Here is a 19,041-nt window from a genome sequence, read left to right as displayed (position 1 = left end):
GAGCTGCACCACCCTGTCATTGTTTCAGGCTTAGCACGGGAACTAAGGCAATAAGGAGATTTTCTCCCAGACGATGAGAACTCAGGCTATGTCAAAGCCGAGGAGTGAGGGTCCATCACCCTCTTACGCTGCAGCCCCCAAAGTCCTTCTTTTGGGGGGCCTCCCAAAGTGATCGTGCCTGCCTTAGGTCGTTCCCCCCGTGGGGAATCTTACCTGTCTTTGGCTAACCGACCAAGCTTTTTGGGGTTCAGCAGCAAAAGCAGCATTTCTGCCAGGGAGACAGGCCCTTGTCTCCTTGCTGGCTTACGGTTCCAAGGGTGTTCCCTTAGCCTTAGCCTAGGCGGGGGTTTCAGCTTCTGATACCAGTCAGGGCGGTTCCCAACAATTTAGCAAAAGTAAGTGGGAAATGTTCACAGCACGAGAGACTTTTTCTTCCCTCCAAAGATGCGGGACTTCCCTAGGTGCTGTATTAGGGCCCATTCTTTGTGGCATTAATGTAAGTCTGTAATGGAAGTCAAAATTTTTGATGAAGATAGAAGAGGGAGACCATGGAAACACTAAAACTTGTACCTTTTCAGAAGGAATTATTTAAACAAATGCCTAGCCAAGACTTAGTTAAAGTTTCCTGCTTGTAATATTTTATCAAGTGCTGACTGAGAAAACAGTGATTTGCCTTCTCCCAAGGTCAACAGTGGGGCTACAGCTGGCTGATGTGGTGCACAAGGAGCTATCGGGTGTGCTATTTCCCTAAAGTGTATACTGGGCTGTGGTAAAAAGCCCATGCCTAGGGTCACATCAGTTAATTCGGGAATTATAAGGAGTTAAACTATAATGTCAGTGACATTGAAACCCAGGCTACAAAACTTACAGCCCTGGGCAGAGATGGTTATGACTTTGGGAGGGAAAGGACAACCTGGGGCAAGGACAGCCAATTACTGACCAGCTGCAAGGAAAACACATGCCTTCTATAGTGGTCAAAAATCAGAATGGACTATAAGGTTCAAAAAAAAGTAAGTCCGAATCCTGAAACTTATCAGCTGTGTGCCCATGACAACTCACTGAACCTCTCTGAATCTCTGTTACCTCATGTGAAAAAGTGTCACCAGATCTGTCAGTCAGACCATGGTTGTGAACAGGCCTTTTAAACTTGTAGAGGTTTAGGTAAATATCAGCTTTTGTCATCGTCACCATAATTGTTATCATGTCACCAACAATAGCACAATTACGTGGTCTATAGAGAATAAAAGAAAAAAAAATACACAGGAAAGGGAAATTCCAAAGACCTGCTATACTCATTAAAACAGTCAGGTTTAGAAAGTACAAGAATATGTCTTTCTCTAGTTCTACCACCCAAGAAAGCCGCCTAGGATAATTCATTTGTGACAGACGTCAGTACACTTTTGGGGAAAATAGGGTATCCCGTGAAGCTAAGTACTAATAGCATCTCTAGCTGGTTTAATGTGAAGTGCTTTTCCTGCCCATCCCCAAAATCAGTCTCTCTCTGTCTCTCTCTCTCTCTCCTCTATCTGGACAGTTTCAAAGTTATTTCAGATATCATGACATTTTATCCTAAAACCTTGTATAAGTTGCTTCTAAAAATGATATTATTGTCCTCTCTACTCACAATGTCATTACCATAGTCAAGAAATTGACACATATGCACAATATTATCTAGCATGTAATTCATATTCAAATTTCTCTAACCTTGACTCAAACACTTTATAGTTTTTTTAAAATCCAGAATCCAATAAAAACTCATGGCTTGCATTTGAATGACATGGTACTTCAACTTCCTTTAATCTAGCACAGTCTCTTCTAACATTGACTTTTTTTCAAGAATTCGGGACAACTGTCTTGCAGAATGTTACATCATCTGGATTTGTCTATTTCCTAATGATTGGATAGGTAGGCTGTGTACTTCTTACTATTTTATATCAACTGGCACATGTCAATTTGTTCCATTGTTGGTAATGTAAACTTCATTATTCAAATTCAGAAGGTTCTCTCCAGACCTCTACTTGGTCAAGGAAACTTTTTCGTACTTAAATTACCAGTAAGGTGATTTTTTGTTATCCCTCCTTATACTTTTAAGCATACCATAATAATAGTTATTTAATTATGAAGCAAAACTGTTAAGAGTTTTGAGAATATCCACAAAGAAAACAAACAACCAAACAAAAACCCAAAATATATTCATGAATCATTTCACTTAAGTTAAGAAAAGGGGGAACTTCATGGAAACAAAGCAACATAACTACAGAGGAAACTACTGCATTTACATGATTCATTTATACTTCATTCCCTTTCTCTCCCAGGTGCAGCCTGTAATTTAGTAGAAGATCTTTGACAAGCAAGCACTTAATGACTTTCAGCAAATAGGCTATAGTGTCAATGAAAATATCAGCATTAAACAGGCAGTGATGGAAAAAGAGTAGGTGAAGGGGTTAGGTGCAACTGGGGATGATAATGCATGAACTTTAAGTTCTTTTAGGATGGAGCCTCTGTATCTACATGTCCCTAACACCCAGGACAATGGCACATAGGGACAATGTTCTTCAGAAATGTTTAATGTTTAGAGTGGAGCAATAAATGATAGTTCTTTTAGAGGCAGAGCTGACATTCAAACCAAGGCGTTCTGGCTTTGGAACCCACATTCTTAACCACTACTGATGGAACAGTTTCCATAGCATTTGATCTCAACGTGCAAAGGCTCATTATGTGAGATAAAATCTCTAGCCTTTAGTCAGGCATTAAAAGTCCTCTCCACAGTAAAGAGGTTGCTCAGAAAATTAAAAAAACAAAAAACTACCTCACGGTGTAGCAATTTCACTTCTGGGTGGGTATATATTGGACAAAATCCAAAACATAAATTCAAAATGATATATATACCCCTATGTTCAGTGCAGCGTTATTTAAAATAACCAAGATATGGAAGCAACAACCCAAGTGCCCATCAATGGAAAAATGAATAAAGAAGACATGGTATATATATACACAATGCAATATTACTTGGCCATAAACTATGAGACCTTACCATTTTTGCAACAGCACAGATAAGCCTAGAGGGTTTTATGCTAAGTGAAATAAATCAGACAAAGACAAATACCATATAATTTCACCTACATGTGGAATATAAAGACCAAAATAAACAAACAAAACAGCAATAGAGGCATAAATACAGAGAACAAACTGAGGGTTACCAGATGGGGGTTGGGGGGTGGTGAAAAAAGGTTAAGGGGTTAGAAGTACAAATCTGTAGTTACAAGACAGTCATGGGAATGTAAAGTACAGCACAGGGAATAGAGTCAATAATAATGTAATAATTATATATGGTACCAGGTGGGTATTACAATTATAGGAGGGGATCACTTTGTAAACTATATAATTGCCTAACCCCTAAGCTATACATCTGAAACTACTATAAAATAATATTGAATGTCCACTGTAATTAAAAATAAAACAACAACAACAATATAAATGTCCTCCCTATATTGCTCCCAACCTACTTCTCCAATCTTATTTCCCATTATTTGTTTCTTCCAACATAGGTGATTCTCTCCAATGGTTTTACTCCCTATATGTTAAAAATTCCCCTCATCATTTCTATAATATTGTCCTACTTACAAATTTCTATTAGCATAATTTTAAAGACTTGACTCAAAGGCTAACTATTCCATAAATACTTTCCCGTTCTTGCCTTGGGATGTCTGTTCTCCTTTTCCAAAATTCTCAAAGAAGGATTTGCTGAACTTTAAGTCACTTGTTGCTTTCTATCTTGAGTTATGATTAAACACTATAACTCTGTACACACCCCCTATTAGATAAAGATAAGCATCTTTAAAGTTAAGTCTCATGCTTGCTTGTTTTCATATGCCCCCACGACCTAGAAGACTAACCTGCATGCCATAGGTACTTAATGTTTGTTTTCCACATAAAATACATTTTCCTTGAATAATTCTGGCCTCAACTCATAGTTTGTTCATTCTATATACTTAGAAGAGAATGCCCTTCTGTCATTCCCCATCTGTCCAAAGCTGATCTTCTCCATAAAATCTTTCCAAACACCCATCCCAAACCTTTGCAGGTGCTGGGTGTATTTATAACTTGAGTTGTGGTGATGGTAACAGGAATGTATACATATGTCCAAACCCACCAAATTTCATACATTAATTATGTGCAGTTTTTTTGTATACCTCAATAAAGCTGGGGAAACATCTTTTAAAAGAAAAAAATGTGTAGACCTGGAGTATGCATTCTGATTCAGTTCTGAGATTCATTAGCTGTTAATATTGGCAAATTACTTAACATTTCTGTGCCTCAATTTCTTAATCTGGAAATGATAATAGCATTTACTCCACAGGGATTTTTTTTCAGTAAAGATTAAATGAATTAATGCCAAAATAGTACACAAAATAGTGCTGCCATATCGCAAGTACTCAATAAAAGTTAATCATTATTCTGCATTTTTCTCATGGTTTGTGAATATCATTTGTCAATGATTACTTATTAGTTGGTGATATATGTTCTACTTTTTATAGGAACTTAAAATTAAATCAAGTGCAATATTATTAATTAATTTTAAGGGGCATATCTTATTTTCTTAAAGTATGGGATAACTCTGACTACTGAGCATATGGTATATTGGCTGAGCATTGGCTGAGTACTTTCCAGAAATATTTCATTCAATACTCACAATCACAGTAAAAGATAGCTGCTATTTCCATATTAAAGATAAACCAAAACAAAAACAAATATTTAGAGAGAAAAAGCAATCTGTTAAAGTTGTCTAAGCTAGTGAGTAGTAAAACTAGGACAGTTCTTAAAGGCAAATATAATAGTTAATTTATATCCGTTCCCCAAAGTTCCCCAAGTATATTAAGTAGTTAATATACTTAGGTTCATTAACACAATCTTTCTTATTGCAAAGTATTTTTTGCTTGATATGTCAAGCATATATACTTGGTATATTTACTTTTTATTTTTAATAGACCTTAATACAAAGAACATATTTTTCACTTTTAAGATGATTTTCAAAAAACTTTACCTTAGACTCCAATATAAACCCTTTTCTCACATCAATGATAAGAACATAATACACTTAGAGTATATTTTAATATAACTAAAGACTTTTTTTACTATTCTCCGTGTCTTTGTGCTAATCTCTATCAACTTATATTTAGCTTTTAGCTCTGCTATATCTTTTTGGATTGATGCTATTTCCATACGGTCTTACTAGTGTTGAAAGAAATACTACAGAACATTTGCTCTACACCTTTGATTTATCAAAGTGGGAAATGGGGCTCAGGCAGATGGCGAATATAGCAATACTGCTGAGTCAGTGAGGGCAAGAGAGGGACAGAACCAGCATTCTTTATTCTCACTATTGTGCTCTTTTAGCTAAGCTATGCTGCCTCGTGAATACAAATAAATGCCATGATTTTCACACCCTAATCCACTGCATCTACAATGTGGCTTTGTACCAGTGCTTTTGGCTTACCTTTCAATATAAATTCCCAAGTAAGAAGTAGGTAGGAAGACATGCAAAGAGGAAATACTTGGATAAGTAAAAGCCCTGTGCAATTTCTCATCTCTGTACCTTTCTACCCCAATGCTTCCCAAATATAATATCCTTTCTCTACATGTCCTTAAAGCAGCACTACTCAAAATGAGGTCAACAGATGGGTGTCTGACGAAGAGGTGTTTATCACCCTGTGATGAGACAAGTAGAGAGAGTGAGTATTTAGAAAATATTACAGCAATTTAATAGAGCAATTTATCCTTATTAAATCTAATAATGATAAAAGTTAGTCTTCCACTTTGTGTTTTTAAATTTCATTTTCTTAGTAACTGATTTTAATTGCACTCTATAAAAATATTAACCTCTAACTGATTGGGGAGGAGTATTTCATAACAACAAAAAAGAAACAAACAAACAATGAACTTGAGAGGCACTGCTTTGAGTGCAGATTCAAGTGCCACCAATTCTTGTATACAGCATTCCTGATGTTCTTGATGAACCGGCTATTAAATTTTATAACATTGGATCTAAACAGTCCTCTATCATGCCTCTTGTAACTTTCTACCTAGATTAGTAATTATTTGTATTTTTATCTCTCCTGAATAATTATAACTACCCAGAGGACAAGTTATGTATTCATAACACTTCATGGTTGGCATAGAATTCATAAATTCACATTACACTAATGGACTAGATGGATTAATTGTTCATAATTACTCACAGGTTTGGAGAGGGAAGAAGTTTTAAAAAAGATGTAAATGGAGTACATTTTCTTGAACTTGGATAGGGAAAGAAATGAGAACAAAGGTTTCAGACACTACCCAATTCTACATCTTGTATATTACTACTGAGACCTGAACACACACAAAAGTCCTATTTCTGCCTAAGAAGAAGCTAATAAATTATCAAAAATTAAGTTTTAAATCAAACTTGTGTTTCATGAAATTCTGCTGTACCTCTGAGAATTTAGTCAAAGCCACACAAATATCACACTTACAGTAGACTCTCAAAAAGCAATTTCCAGAACACTTAATTGTGTGCATATGAATTACCAACTCCAATAAATCCATACTGAAATCCTTTATCATTGGAGCTGATAATAATCATACTTACTAATTAAGGAAAATATTAATAGAACAAGGCATTTGCTTCAGAAGACAGCTCTAGAACCCACTCACCAAAGTATTCATCAGCAGGTGGGTTTTCCATGTCATACAGCATCTTCTTGGTCAGGTGCTCCAGCTCATCTTCTGGGCGGAATGAGGGAGGAGCAGCTGGAGGTCCCTTTGACCCTGTTTGTCCACCCTGTAAGGCAAAAACCACGTAGTCCTTTAGATACAATCTAGACATCAACTAAGACAATCAGGAAGTATTTACATTGTAGAGGAAAAAGCACTGGACATGGCTATTAGGAGTCCTGAGTTTTAGAAATGGTTTTATTGGCTATTCAGGGCCTGACCTTGGACACAACACTTGCCTTTTCTATTGAAATCATCTGTCAGGCTTTAGAAATCTATGTTTACAACAGTACGACTCAATTTCATTCAATAATTGCTAGAAGTCATGGTGCACCAGTTGAATATTTATTAAAAAGATAAATAGATTGAGTCTCCCTCTTAAGGAATTCATAGAGAAATGAGAGATAAAGGCACATCAATAATTAAGGATAAAGCAACTATAGAAAGTACACAGTCAAGGTACAAAGGTGACCTCTCCTGTAGCCTGAGAGGAAGAATCCAGAGGACAGGTGGTGACAGAGACCAGGATTTATTCAGCTAAAAGAAGAGTCTCATATTAAGGTGGCATAAGGAGCTCCTAGCAGTTGTATATTTATGGACTATTTATACTGTTTCAGATAGAAACTAAAACACATCTATTGAATATAGGTGTCCAGAAAGTGAAGGGCCTTCCCTGTGCTCTAGCCAAGGTTGAGTAATACTTTTCTAGCACTGGGACCAGCTAGATCTCAGATGGGGAGGGTAAATTGGTAGCACTGACACTGGGCTGGTATTTTAACCAGTGGGTGAGCCAGAATTCCAGCAACGTAAGGGAATCAAGTGACCAGAGAAAGAGCACTTCAGGTGACCAACCAAGAATCCAAAGTAGAGAAAGAAGGAAGTCCAGATGCCCGATGTAAAATCACTCTGTGCTGCATAAATAAAAGGGAATTCACTATATTTTCCTTTGCAAGATTATGACACTGACCACTTCCCATGTCACACCTCAACATCTTTGATCAAAGTGTTAAAAACAGAAAGAATGTTACAAAAGGTTTAGAAATAATGATGATGTCCATCATCACTACTAGGCAGAGATGAGGGTGGGGATGCTTTTCCTTTATGGTTATGCATTACAAGAATTAGTTCAACAAAACTTGCATATTCATTCACCAGTTATCTTCATTGTACTAAATGAGGGTTTGGATGTGAAAATCCAGCAAAGAACAAATCCCTGTATAAATGTTTCACTCTTACTACCAACATTTATTTCAACAACTTCAAGATGGATATTGACTATTTGTGTGATATCTAAGGCATGAAAGGTGTTCTAAATATATGTAAAATTATTGATTGCTACCTATTTGGCCTTTTCTCTAGAACTGTTATCCATTTTTAGGTTTTTAAAATGTACAGAAGGTTGGAGTACAAGTGGTTCGGTGGTTAAGACAGAGGGCTGAAAATGCCAAGAATTTTTTTGTTTGCCACTAACCTCACCTCCAGGATTTGATTTCACTGTTGGATAATTTGGGTTGGAGTTTCAAAGCAGTGAAAATCTATGATATGTGGCAGGAGGCAGAGGCAAAAATTAGAGCTGCCTGCCAGGATCTGAAGAATCATTACCTCCATGTACTCATTGTGAGATAAGAAACCTGACACCCAGAAAATTCAGGGCAGGGCTAATTGTGATGAAGCCAGGATAAGAGCCCATCTTAGACTCACTCAGTAGTGCACTCATTCAATAAACATCATGTTAAATTCAGGGCCTCATCTAAGCTGCAAATAATGCCTGCCTATAGAATTGGTGTGAGAGTTAAAGAAACTATTGGGTCATTCATTTCTTTCACTTAATAGGTATCCACTCCTTCTTACTGTCTGTTTTGTGTACCCTCTGCAAGCATCAAAGCATGGGGAAGGGACACAAAGATATGTTAGACAGCCTTTGTCTTTGAGGGGATTGGAGTCTAGTGGGGGTGAGAAATGTGTACAAATTATTGATTATAAAAAAGCACAGTATACTGGTAGGACTGTATATAGACATGAACAATGGAGGAATGATTTGCTAGTGTTATTAAACTTTACATTGCACACATGCTGCCTACTTCTAGGAAAATTTTATAGAAATACTCATACAAAAACATAGAATTATATGACCAAGGCTGGTCCCAGGAACTATATTTGAGAGAATAAAGAATAATGTAATTGTGTATCTACTGGTAAGAGACCACCTAAATAGACAATGGCAGATACATACAGTGAAACATGAACAAGCTTTAAAAGAAACTTTACAAACTTACACATACAAGTGTGAAAAGATAATCTCAGTATCTTATCAATTAAACAGATCCAATAACAGAATATCTAAATGGAGGTCTCACTTTTGTAAAGGAAGACCAGCTTAATTATCTGCAGATCTATACCCAGGAAATGAAAAGGGCCTGAAAAGACCTATACTCAAGTGTTAAAGAGGATTATCTCGGGTTGGAATACTGGTGGGCTTTCACTTTTTAAGTTTGTTTATTTTATAGTGTGGAACTGTGCTTCTGCAATTCATGAACTGTAACTTTTTAAATGTGATGAATCAAACAATCAAGATATGCTGGATATTAATGAACCTTTTGAACTGGCTTCTAAGTGGGATCAAATGGGGAATTCTGAGAGGAGCGAAAGGTCAGATGTCAGAGGTCAGGAGCAGATTGGTGGGAGAGGGGACAGCGGTGTGGTGTTTAAGACAGAAGAATCAGTTAAGAGCTGCCGTGCCTCACTGAGGGGCTTAGGGCTCCCCGTGGGCTCGGGCTATAGGCCTATGTGAGACCAGGGACAGCTCTGAAATCTGATGAGCTAACCTGTCTTTGGGCAGAGAATGGCATCCATAAAGATACACCTAAAATTCCAATTTACAATTATATACTGTAATTTTTAGTACAATTACTTACAATGTCAGAAATTTCATAGACCACTGGGAATATATCTAAAGACCCACCGGTAGGAGCACCCAGACCTTAGAGACTGCAGTAGGGATTCTCAACAGGGGAGGGAGCTAACCAGATTATAAAGTTCTCTCTGGAGAGGAGGATGACGGAAGCTCGAGGAGACTGGAGTGAGGTGTGAGTCTCCCATGATACATTTGTGGCCAGTGGTAGTGAAGGGATATACTATGTATGCCACACTGCCAATATGGTTAGAGACAGAGACTGAACTATTACTGAGACTAGGTGAGCTTCTGAACCTTTCATAGCTTCAGATTCCCTTCTGGAGAATGGGCTTGATAAAGTTATCTTACAGTCTGCGAGTATTAAAATGAAACAGCTTGCCTTTTACGCTGTATAGAGAATTTAACTGCTCTCAGCCCAGGGTAACAAAGGGACTCTCTTTGGATTCCCCAAACTGCCTTTGAGGGAGGGGATTATCTTAGTTCAGGTGATCAATGAAGATAAGGATGAGAAAATAACCTACATTCTGTTTTCCAGACTTGCAAAAAGAAAGAGCTTGAGCCCAAATATGGTGACACCTGACTCCAAATTCCATGCATTTTTTCCAACCAAATATTGCATCCCATAGAAAAATTGCTAGAAAATATGAAATATTACCTCTAATATTAATGGTGCTGGCTGTTCTAATTTAAATCAACAACTATTAAAGAAAACCTGATAATCTGTGTCTCTAGTCTTAGGGGGGGACTCTCCAGTAACAGACACATTTTGTCATTGTTTGAGCCTAATATCTGCTTCCCTTTCAACCTAAGTAAAGGCAACAAGAAGGCGAAGTCTGTGCTCCACAAATCTAAGCAATTCAAATTCTACGATTAGCACTTGCATTTCAAATACAGCTCTATAATTTCAGAGTACTTTCCTTGTCAGTACTTCACAGATTTTAAGAAAAATATACCATTCATTTTATTCATCAAAAACATCTTCCTATTTGTGTGTGTTACTGTTTCTGAAATAACACATTTGGGAAGACTCTTTTCTTTTAGATTCTAATCTCATATAATGCTGACCTGGGATTTCTGGTATTTTTCATGAGGAGAAATACCAAGAGATCATCTGTTCCAATGTTTCTGAAACTTATTTGGCTAGACAAACCCCAACTCCCACCAAACGCACACACATACACACACGCACACTTCAATGCATAATACATAACATCCATGGAATAATATAGATAAAACACAGGCTCCTCAGTTTCCACTTGTTTCTCACACCGAAGAAGACATAGCCTAGCACTTTCCTCAGGATTCAAGTTTCATTAAGTAGTAGTGCAGCGCTTTTTTCACTGGGATGAAGAGACCCCTTCCTTTTCATTTCTCTCTCTCAGTAGTACTCAGGACTCAACATGTCCTAAAAAAATTAGTAACTGTGTACAACTTATTTTTACCAAGTAGCTTCTAGCATCACAGCTGGTAATAGAACATACATAAAAATTCATGTGGTGAAAGGGGTTGCATTATTTTATTTTTTCAAAAGTAGAAAGGTAAATAGTATCAGCAGTCTATTCACTGCGGTATAACAATTCCTCATACTTATATGCCCCGTTGCAAGGTGCCTGCCTTCACATCCATGTAATCTCAAGTGTTTATAAAACAGCCCCATACGATCTGTGGTCCTATCTTATGAAGAACTGAGGTTTGGAGAAGAGAAGTGAGCGACCCTGTGTGAAGGAGCAGCCCTGAGAAACAGCGAGCCCCGACTGAAACCAGGTGCGCCACGCGGGGCTTGCTCTGCTACACCGCAGGGCCTCTCGGGGCCCCCGACATCACCCTCTCCGGGCCCGTGTAGCTTTGTTACTCTGTAATAACTTGGAGTTTTATCTACCGACCCCTATTCTCTAAGCAAGGATATTTTCAGAGCGGAGGTTTACTGCTAAATAGTGACAGAATGGCACTTTAAAACAAATATAAACAAAGCCTCCAACCTTTTCTAAGAAAAAAATGTTCTTGTAAGTATCAATATTAATCACCAGTATGTGTGTTCTTTGAAATGCTTACAGGCAAGATATGTTGTGTGACCCCCAGGTGAGTTACTGAGAAATAGATTTTAGTGAACTCCTTTAAAATTCTTTTAACATGCCTTTTCTAAGAAATTGCCAAGTGCCAGGCACTATCATTATAAAGTCAAATTATTCAGGATTCCTGCCTCTGACAAGTCACAGTTTAAGAAGGAAGAGACACGAAAATAGATAATTACAATAAAGTGCATGTACTAAAACACAGGTATGAATTCAGTGTTCTGAGGTGGAAGAAAGCTGCCAGAAATCTCATGTCCTCTTAGTTTGATCTTGAAGGATACATTGGATTTCACCAGATGTAAGGGGGGTGAGAGAGGGAGGGAGGGAGGGCAGGAAGGAGGGATGAAGGGAGGGAGAGAAAGAGGAGAGAAGGGGGGGGGAGGGGAGGGGAGGACATTCCAAGAACAGTATATATTAAAAGAATATTTTAGCAAAAAATGTTAAGAAATAGAGGAGGGACAGAGAAATGGGCTATGGTCAATGTCAAGACTGACTTTATTAAAGCCATGCTTCCAAAATACGCATATTAGGAAACATCTCAAACACCAAGGCCAATGATGCCTTAAAAAAGTGCAAACAGACATCATGGTATTTATGGGTAATTTAATGGCTAGTATGTTTTAAAAGGATTGTGATATTTACAAAGTGAGGCAAAGACTGCTAACTGCTCACAAAAAACTGTTGCCTCTTCTTTCTGAGTGCACAACCAGACTACATTAGATGTGGACATATGAAGTACAGGAAGGAAGGTGATGACTCGGTGGAGGAGAGCCATCCACACTGTCCAGGCAGGCCTGTCTCAAGCTGTCACTTACAGAAGGGAGCTTGGACAGAAGTGTGCTCAAAGGTTAATGGTTGAAAGTGATGGGCAGTGGTTTAATACCCTTTTCATATTTTTCTATATTTTCCTTTCTCTACAATGAAGATCTTTTTGCTTAGATATTAAGATCATATAATTTCTTTTTCCTGACACAAAGTTATCAGGAATCAGAAAATGTTCAGGTATCTGCACCTGGTTTTTCTCTGCCAAGGTTCTTTCTTTGGTAGGCACCTAGCGGATGATCATTCCAGGGAAGGCTTAATATGAATACTGCAGCCAAATTTGGATCTAGGTCCCTGGCAAATGTCATGGGTGAGACTGTGCAAAAATGAGGACTGTTTCTGTGAGCAAAGTACACATGGACAGAGTCATCTGTGAACAAGAGAATCACCAGATTAAGAATAATACAAACAACAATATCTATCATATTTATGTAACACTTCAAGGCATTCTTACACAGGGACCCACAAGTGCAGGATACTTATTTATCTCTCTGATCTTAACTCTGCCTTTAATTTGTCCCATAATTTTGATAAAATCATTTCTATTCCCTGAGCCTTAGTTTACTTGTATGGAAAATGATGTTTTCAAAGATTCCTTTGATTCTATCGTATTTTTGTGTCTATAATACTCAGGGCACATGTCATTACAGATTTATATAGTGAAATCACAGATATTCATATTATGTACACTTTATAATCTATAAAAGTGGTCACAATTAGTAAGTGGAAACCTCATTATTACAGAGATTTCCATTTAGAAGAGAATTTGAATCACTTGTCAGCATCCCGTGAAACAATCTAAAACTTCATTCAGCATTCTGAATCTTAGTAAGCAGCCAGCAGGTTACAGGGTTTCTGCAGCCCACTGAACTTTCACTGCACGCAGGACATGAGATCAGAAACATACCAAGGTTAACCGCACTCTCCTACCACCATGCTCCTTGGGTGGAGAGAGAAGAATTCCACCGTCCCACCGAAAGAGAAAAGGAAGCATGGTATATAGCCAGCACTAAGGTACAAACAGGGGATGACACCCCTGAAAGAACAACCATCACCCTGAGTCACTGTTACCAGCAATTTAACTATTTTAATATATGTGGTAAGGATCCATTTAAAAAAATGGCTACCCAATATCTCTTGTGTTACTCTGATATTGACCTCGAAGTGGGTCATTTTTTTTCTCTTGTGAGTCCTTACCTGCTATTGATTTCCTCGTTACATAGTGCTAGATTACTTGAACTCATTGCAAATCTCAGCCTCACCAGAAAAGCATGGCCCAGGCAGATAAAATACTGGGAAAAGGTAGCCAAGATATTCAGAGACATTACATGATAATGAATACTCTATCACTCTGGGTACCAGAGCTGCTCATTTTTCTTGTCCGTTGGTAATGATGTACAAGAGGTTTCTTCTCTCAGAGGGAAAATAACTTCAATTATATGTTCTTGAAAAAGAAACATGGAAATTATCTTCTTTCAAAAGGTAGAATTAGCCCCATTTTGGAGCTGAAAGCCTGCCAGAAAAAAATATATTTCTGATATTTTCATTGTTTTTTCCCCTCCCATTTAACTGTGTCAAGTTTGCAATTTGCAATTTCCTGAGGCTGCTTCTACTTTCTGATTTTCACTGAATTACCCTACTCTGTCCTCAATGTCTCACTGTTTAATGGAAGGAGCAGCTCTTCAAACCAAGGGCAGACAATTTGCTGGACATCCTCTCTGCTTCAGGTTAATAGCAGAGGGCCACAGAGAAGGAGTAGAAAAACAGTTTCATGGGAGTAGAAAAGCATGCTCTTAGTTCTTCTTATCATAACTTCCATTTTCTTGGAGAATAAAATTGTAAATGCCCAATGAAAAAGACCCAGCAACACTTGACTTTAAAACTTCAATTCTAGCTTTGAAATCTATTCCAAATAGTCTCCAACTTTCACAAACCTGGTTTTCTTACAGCCTCTTTTTCATATTCCTTTTCCCATGCTATGCATTGATGCCACTAAATCAACTTTCCTAAGCCAAATTTGGAATCATAGCCAATAAGCACTAATTCTGAATCACAGCGTGGTGAAATTGCTGCATGTTACCAGCAGCCAAGGGAAAGCGCTGGTGTCCATGAAAGGTTCTATGGGGTTTGCACACAAGGGTGATATGATGACAGAGGCTGAGATGAGAGAAAGTGGCCTCTCTCCACACCCGTCACTCTCAGTTTCCATGCATCAAGGCAGCCTCAGGAGTGCTTGGGCCTGGAACATGCATATTTCTAGGTCTAATATCTAGGGAACAATTTTAGGTCCCCCAAGGTTTGATTCTCATTGTTGATTTTCTTATCGCTAAACTAGAAGATAATGACATCCAACTCACGTGAAGAAGCTTTGTAAAACACTAACTATCAAGTAAATGGCAGTTATTATTACCGTGATGAACAACTTACAAACCACTAGCAAAGATTTTCTTCTTGGTAGTGGAATGTTTGCAGAGTGATAACATCTTTTCAATAACATTCCACTTTCTTATTTGTTAATAAAGTACTTCAGTGTAGTATATCTGAATTTCACATTTTTTAGCAAGAGAATTACTCTGCTTTTAACTATAAGCCTTGAAATGCATGGCATTTGGTGACTGTATGCTTTGCTGCCTCTCCAAATTGTCAACCTTTCTACACCCTAGCCTTTGATGACCCACGGTGAATAGTAAAGCAGGGCTCGTGTTTGACTATTCAGAGCAAACCAGCCTCCCCTGATGGTTTTCCAGATGAGCTCCAGGCAGAAAAGGCCCAGTCACGGATGGTCTGGTAGGTAAGAAGTAGGGAAGACGAGTAGCAGTAACCCCAGAATCCCAGTTGCCATTCAACAGTTACTTTATATTAGCTTCATGTTTATAGCTATTGAGACTGTCTCACAATGTTTGTCATTATATTAAAAAAGGCTGTTATTAAAATCTGCTCATTACAAATGCATAGTTATATACAGTGTGGGGCAAAAGTAGGTTTACAGTTGTGAATATGTGAAACACAGTTCATACTTGTATTATTTATTAATTTTTGTGTTATTTGTCCATGTGAATAACTGTAAACCCACTTCCACCCCATGCTGTATGGGCAATAGTGGCAGTGTGTGTTGTCTATATGTGTGTATAAAAACAGATACTAGAAGGAAATATACCAAAAAATAACAGATGAGGTGAACTAATGGGATTATGAGTCATTTAAATTTTTCTTTATAATTTTTATTTTTTAAGATTTTATTTATTTATTTATTTTTCAGAGAGAGAGGGGAAGAAAAGGAGAAAGACAGGGAGAAAAACATCAATGTGCCTGAGAAACACCCATCAGTTGCCTCTCTCAGACCACCAACCAAGCACCTGGCCTACAACCCAGGCATGTACCCTGACCGGGACCTGAACCTGCGACCTTTCGGTTTGTGGGATGATGTCCAATCCACTGAGTAACTCTCTAGTCAGGGCTTTTCTTTATAATTTTTAAATGAAATAAATAAAATATAGTAAACAACAGATGACCCTTAGGAAATAATAAATATTCATCATAAAACATGGGTTTTCAGTCTTTTCATTGGTATTTTCAGGTATGAAGCTGGGAGAAAATGGAGAGCCTGAAGTGAGGAAAAAAAAAATTGTTGAAAAAAATAAAGACACCTAGATTTTCAATCTGATATGCACAGAAACACTTTCCTACTATATAAGCTGTTTCTATCTAGTGGGCTTGGCAGATGCCTGAACGTGACACCAGACACCGAAATAACATGCAAATCAGTTTTCGGTTTTAATATGCAAATATGACGCTTGGTACATCACTTTCCATGGCTGAGGTAAATTTCTGTTTTTGAGTTTTTCGTGGGAAATGCACACCAGCAAACAAATGGTTAACTCCCTGTATTTCACCTGACACAAGGTAGTTTTCATTTGAGTCAGAAAGTTTTTGCTCAGAGATCCAAGTAACTCTGGATACAAAGAAAGGGCATGCTTTTTGTTCAATAGTAATGCCACCTGTGGCAAACAAGTCCCCACTTTGACATGCACACTGATCACATTGGATTTCTGGGCCTTGGAAGGTGGGCAGGCAAAGTGTCTCCATGAGAATAACAGAGGGTTTTTTGCTTGATCTGTGAAAATCAAATCAAAGTGATAACATGGTAGGAAATGATAACAAAGTGATAACTTGGGTCTAACCCAAGAAGAAGAAGAGGAAGGAAGTAAATGTCCTCGCTTCCAGAGTATTCCAACAGTGTAGAAAACTGTGTCCTCTGGTGAACATGAAATTTTCCACCAGTACTAGTAATTAGGCATTAAGCCAGACATCAAGATAAGTGAGATATACCGAATTCAAGGAATACATTGGGTTGGCCATAAAGTTTTTTTTTCCCCCCATAAGATAGCTCTAGTAGCTCTTAGTTGTCTTTAACTTCATTCAAAACAACTTTGTTAGGCTGTATTGTGACAGCTGTCTTATCAATGTGTATTTAAAAAAATACTTATCAAAATTAGTGAACTTTTGTGTAGTCATTTTAATATTGAAGATGGAAGAAAATAAGCAAGATTTTTGGCATATTATGCTTCATTATTTCAAGAAAGGTAAAAACGGAACTGAAATGCAAATAAAAAGATTTGTATAGTATATGGAGAAGGTGCTGCGACTGATCAAACATGTCAAAAGTGGTTTACGAAGTTTTGTGTTAGAGATTTCTTGCTGGATGATGCTCCATGGTCGGGTAGACCAGGTGAAACTGATAGCGGTCAAATCTAGACATTAATTGAGAACAATCAACATTATGCCACGTGGGAGACACCCAACATACTCAAATATCCAAATCAAGACAGTTATCAGAGAAGATGAAAAAACGTGTCTTTCATATTACTAAAAAAACTAAGTGTACTTTTTGGCCAACCTAATATATTTCAGTCAGGAAATCAAGGCACATGAGGGAGAAATAAAGAGCAAAGCAAAACATTGACTTTTCATCAGTATGATGACAACCAGTACTGCTTAGACACTTAAGAGAATAAGCCCCAAGAGCTACCTGCTTGGGTTTAAATCCCACATCCACTACTTACCAATTATGTGACCCAGGGCAAGATGCTTCATTTACTAAATATTAATTGCTTAATCTATAAAATGATCATATAACCCATTTACTGCCTGCACTGATTAACAAATTATTATCTTTAAAGATGTGTATAAAAATACACTGTGTTGTATAAATATCATGTGAACAAATCAATAGATGATATGGATACAGAGGAACAAGGGAATCCAATAGCCTGAAGCTTACCAGAAACATAACAAAATGATAAGGGCCTTGAGTTAGAATTTGAAGGGAAGAGAAAACCTTTCACATTCTGTGTTCCCTTACAGGCAACAAGGAACCCTGGTGCAAGACACACACATACCAGGTGAAATTGAATACTTTCTGCAGTGTAAGAGCATTTTTTTAAAATAAAGAAATAAATCAAGTTACTGGTTTTGTTAAGGGACTGTGTTAAGTGACTTAGCCAAAATCACACCCATAGTAAGTGAGAGCCAGGAGTTGAACATGAGTCTTCTGATCCAAGCTCAGTGTTTTTCCACTAATTTACAGCTGCCTCTATATACTCATTTAGAAATATGAAACTTACATGATCTATCATAAAGGTTAATCAAGACAGTCAACCTCACTGATTAAAGCATGATGCTAATTATACCAGAGGCTGGAGATCAATGTGGCCCCTCTTACTTTCAGAAACATTGATTGTGGTGTAATGGAGAAAGTGTGGGCTTTGGAAGCAGAAAATGCTGGTTCAAGCACCAAGTTATAGCACTTATTTTGCATAAAATTTCACAAGTTTGTAAAAATTTCTCTTAGCAATAGTTTTTTTTTCATCTGTAAAAGGGGTTGGAAGGGGAGAGGGAATGCCTCCATGTCAGGGCCACTGTGAGTAATACCTAAGATGATACATGAAATGTGCTAATATTTTAGAGGGGCTCATAGCTTGTACCGAATGCTCACAGGCTGTCAAAACTAGCTATGACTTCTTTCAAATGTGGCAGGAAGGTAGATGAGGGAATGGGAATGACTCAGTGTCATTCCTTAGCACCGCATCAGAGGGGAAAAGGGTCATGCTCTGAAAGCAAATCTAAAGACCAGCAGCATTTAGTATTTCACACTGATCATCAACCATGACTCAGACAACAGTAATTCTATTGAGGAAACATCCTTTTCCATAAACTCTGAAAGGTAGAAATATGTGTGTTAATTTTGTACATTAATTGATTTATAATTTATGAGACTGAAAATAATTCATGTATATACTGAGTATACAGAGGGGCCAGACAATGGTCGATATAGTTTAACTCATGTAATCACCACAGCAGCCCCACAAGGTGGTTATTACTTTGATTTTACACATGAGAAAACTGAGGCGCAGGATCACCTTGACAGTAAGCAGAGACCTGGGGTTTGAATCCAGTTGCCAACTCCAAAAAGTGCAT

At 37.7% G+C, this 19,041-nt stretch overlaps 1 protein-coding gene across 5 annotated transcripts in view; it reads right to left on the bottom strand.

Annotated features, from left to right (window-relative positions):
• The window catches only part of LOC114490441 (LIM domain containing preferred translocation partner in lipoma), a 636,657-nt gene that overhangs the window by 160,242 nt on the left and 457,374 nt on the right, over nt 1-19,041 (bottom strand). For all 5 annotated transcript variants that reach the window (XM_036017287.1, XM_036017288.1, XM_028504415.2 and 2 more), the window contains one exon: nt 6,697-6,823. In XM_036017287.1, the coding sequence (XP_035873180.1) occupies nt 6,697-6,823 (127 nt within the window). The remainder of the gene's footprint in view (nt 1-6,696; nt 6,824-19,041) is intronic.

The sequence above is a fragment of the Phyllostomus discolor genome, chromosome 2 (assembly GCF_004126475.2).
Source record: "Phyllostomus discolor isolate MPI-MPIP mPhyDis1 chromosome 2, mPhyDis1.pri.v3, whole genome shotgun sequence".
Classification (NCBI taxonomy): Eukaryota; Metazoa; Chordata; class Mammalia; order Chiroptera; family Phyllostomidae; genus Phyllostomus; species Phyllostomus discolor.
The sequence above is the reverse complement of the archived record's forward strand: the minus strand, read 5'-3'. Positions and strand labels throughout refer to the sequence as shown.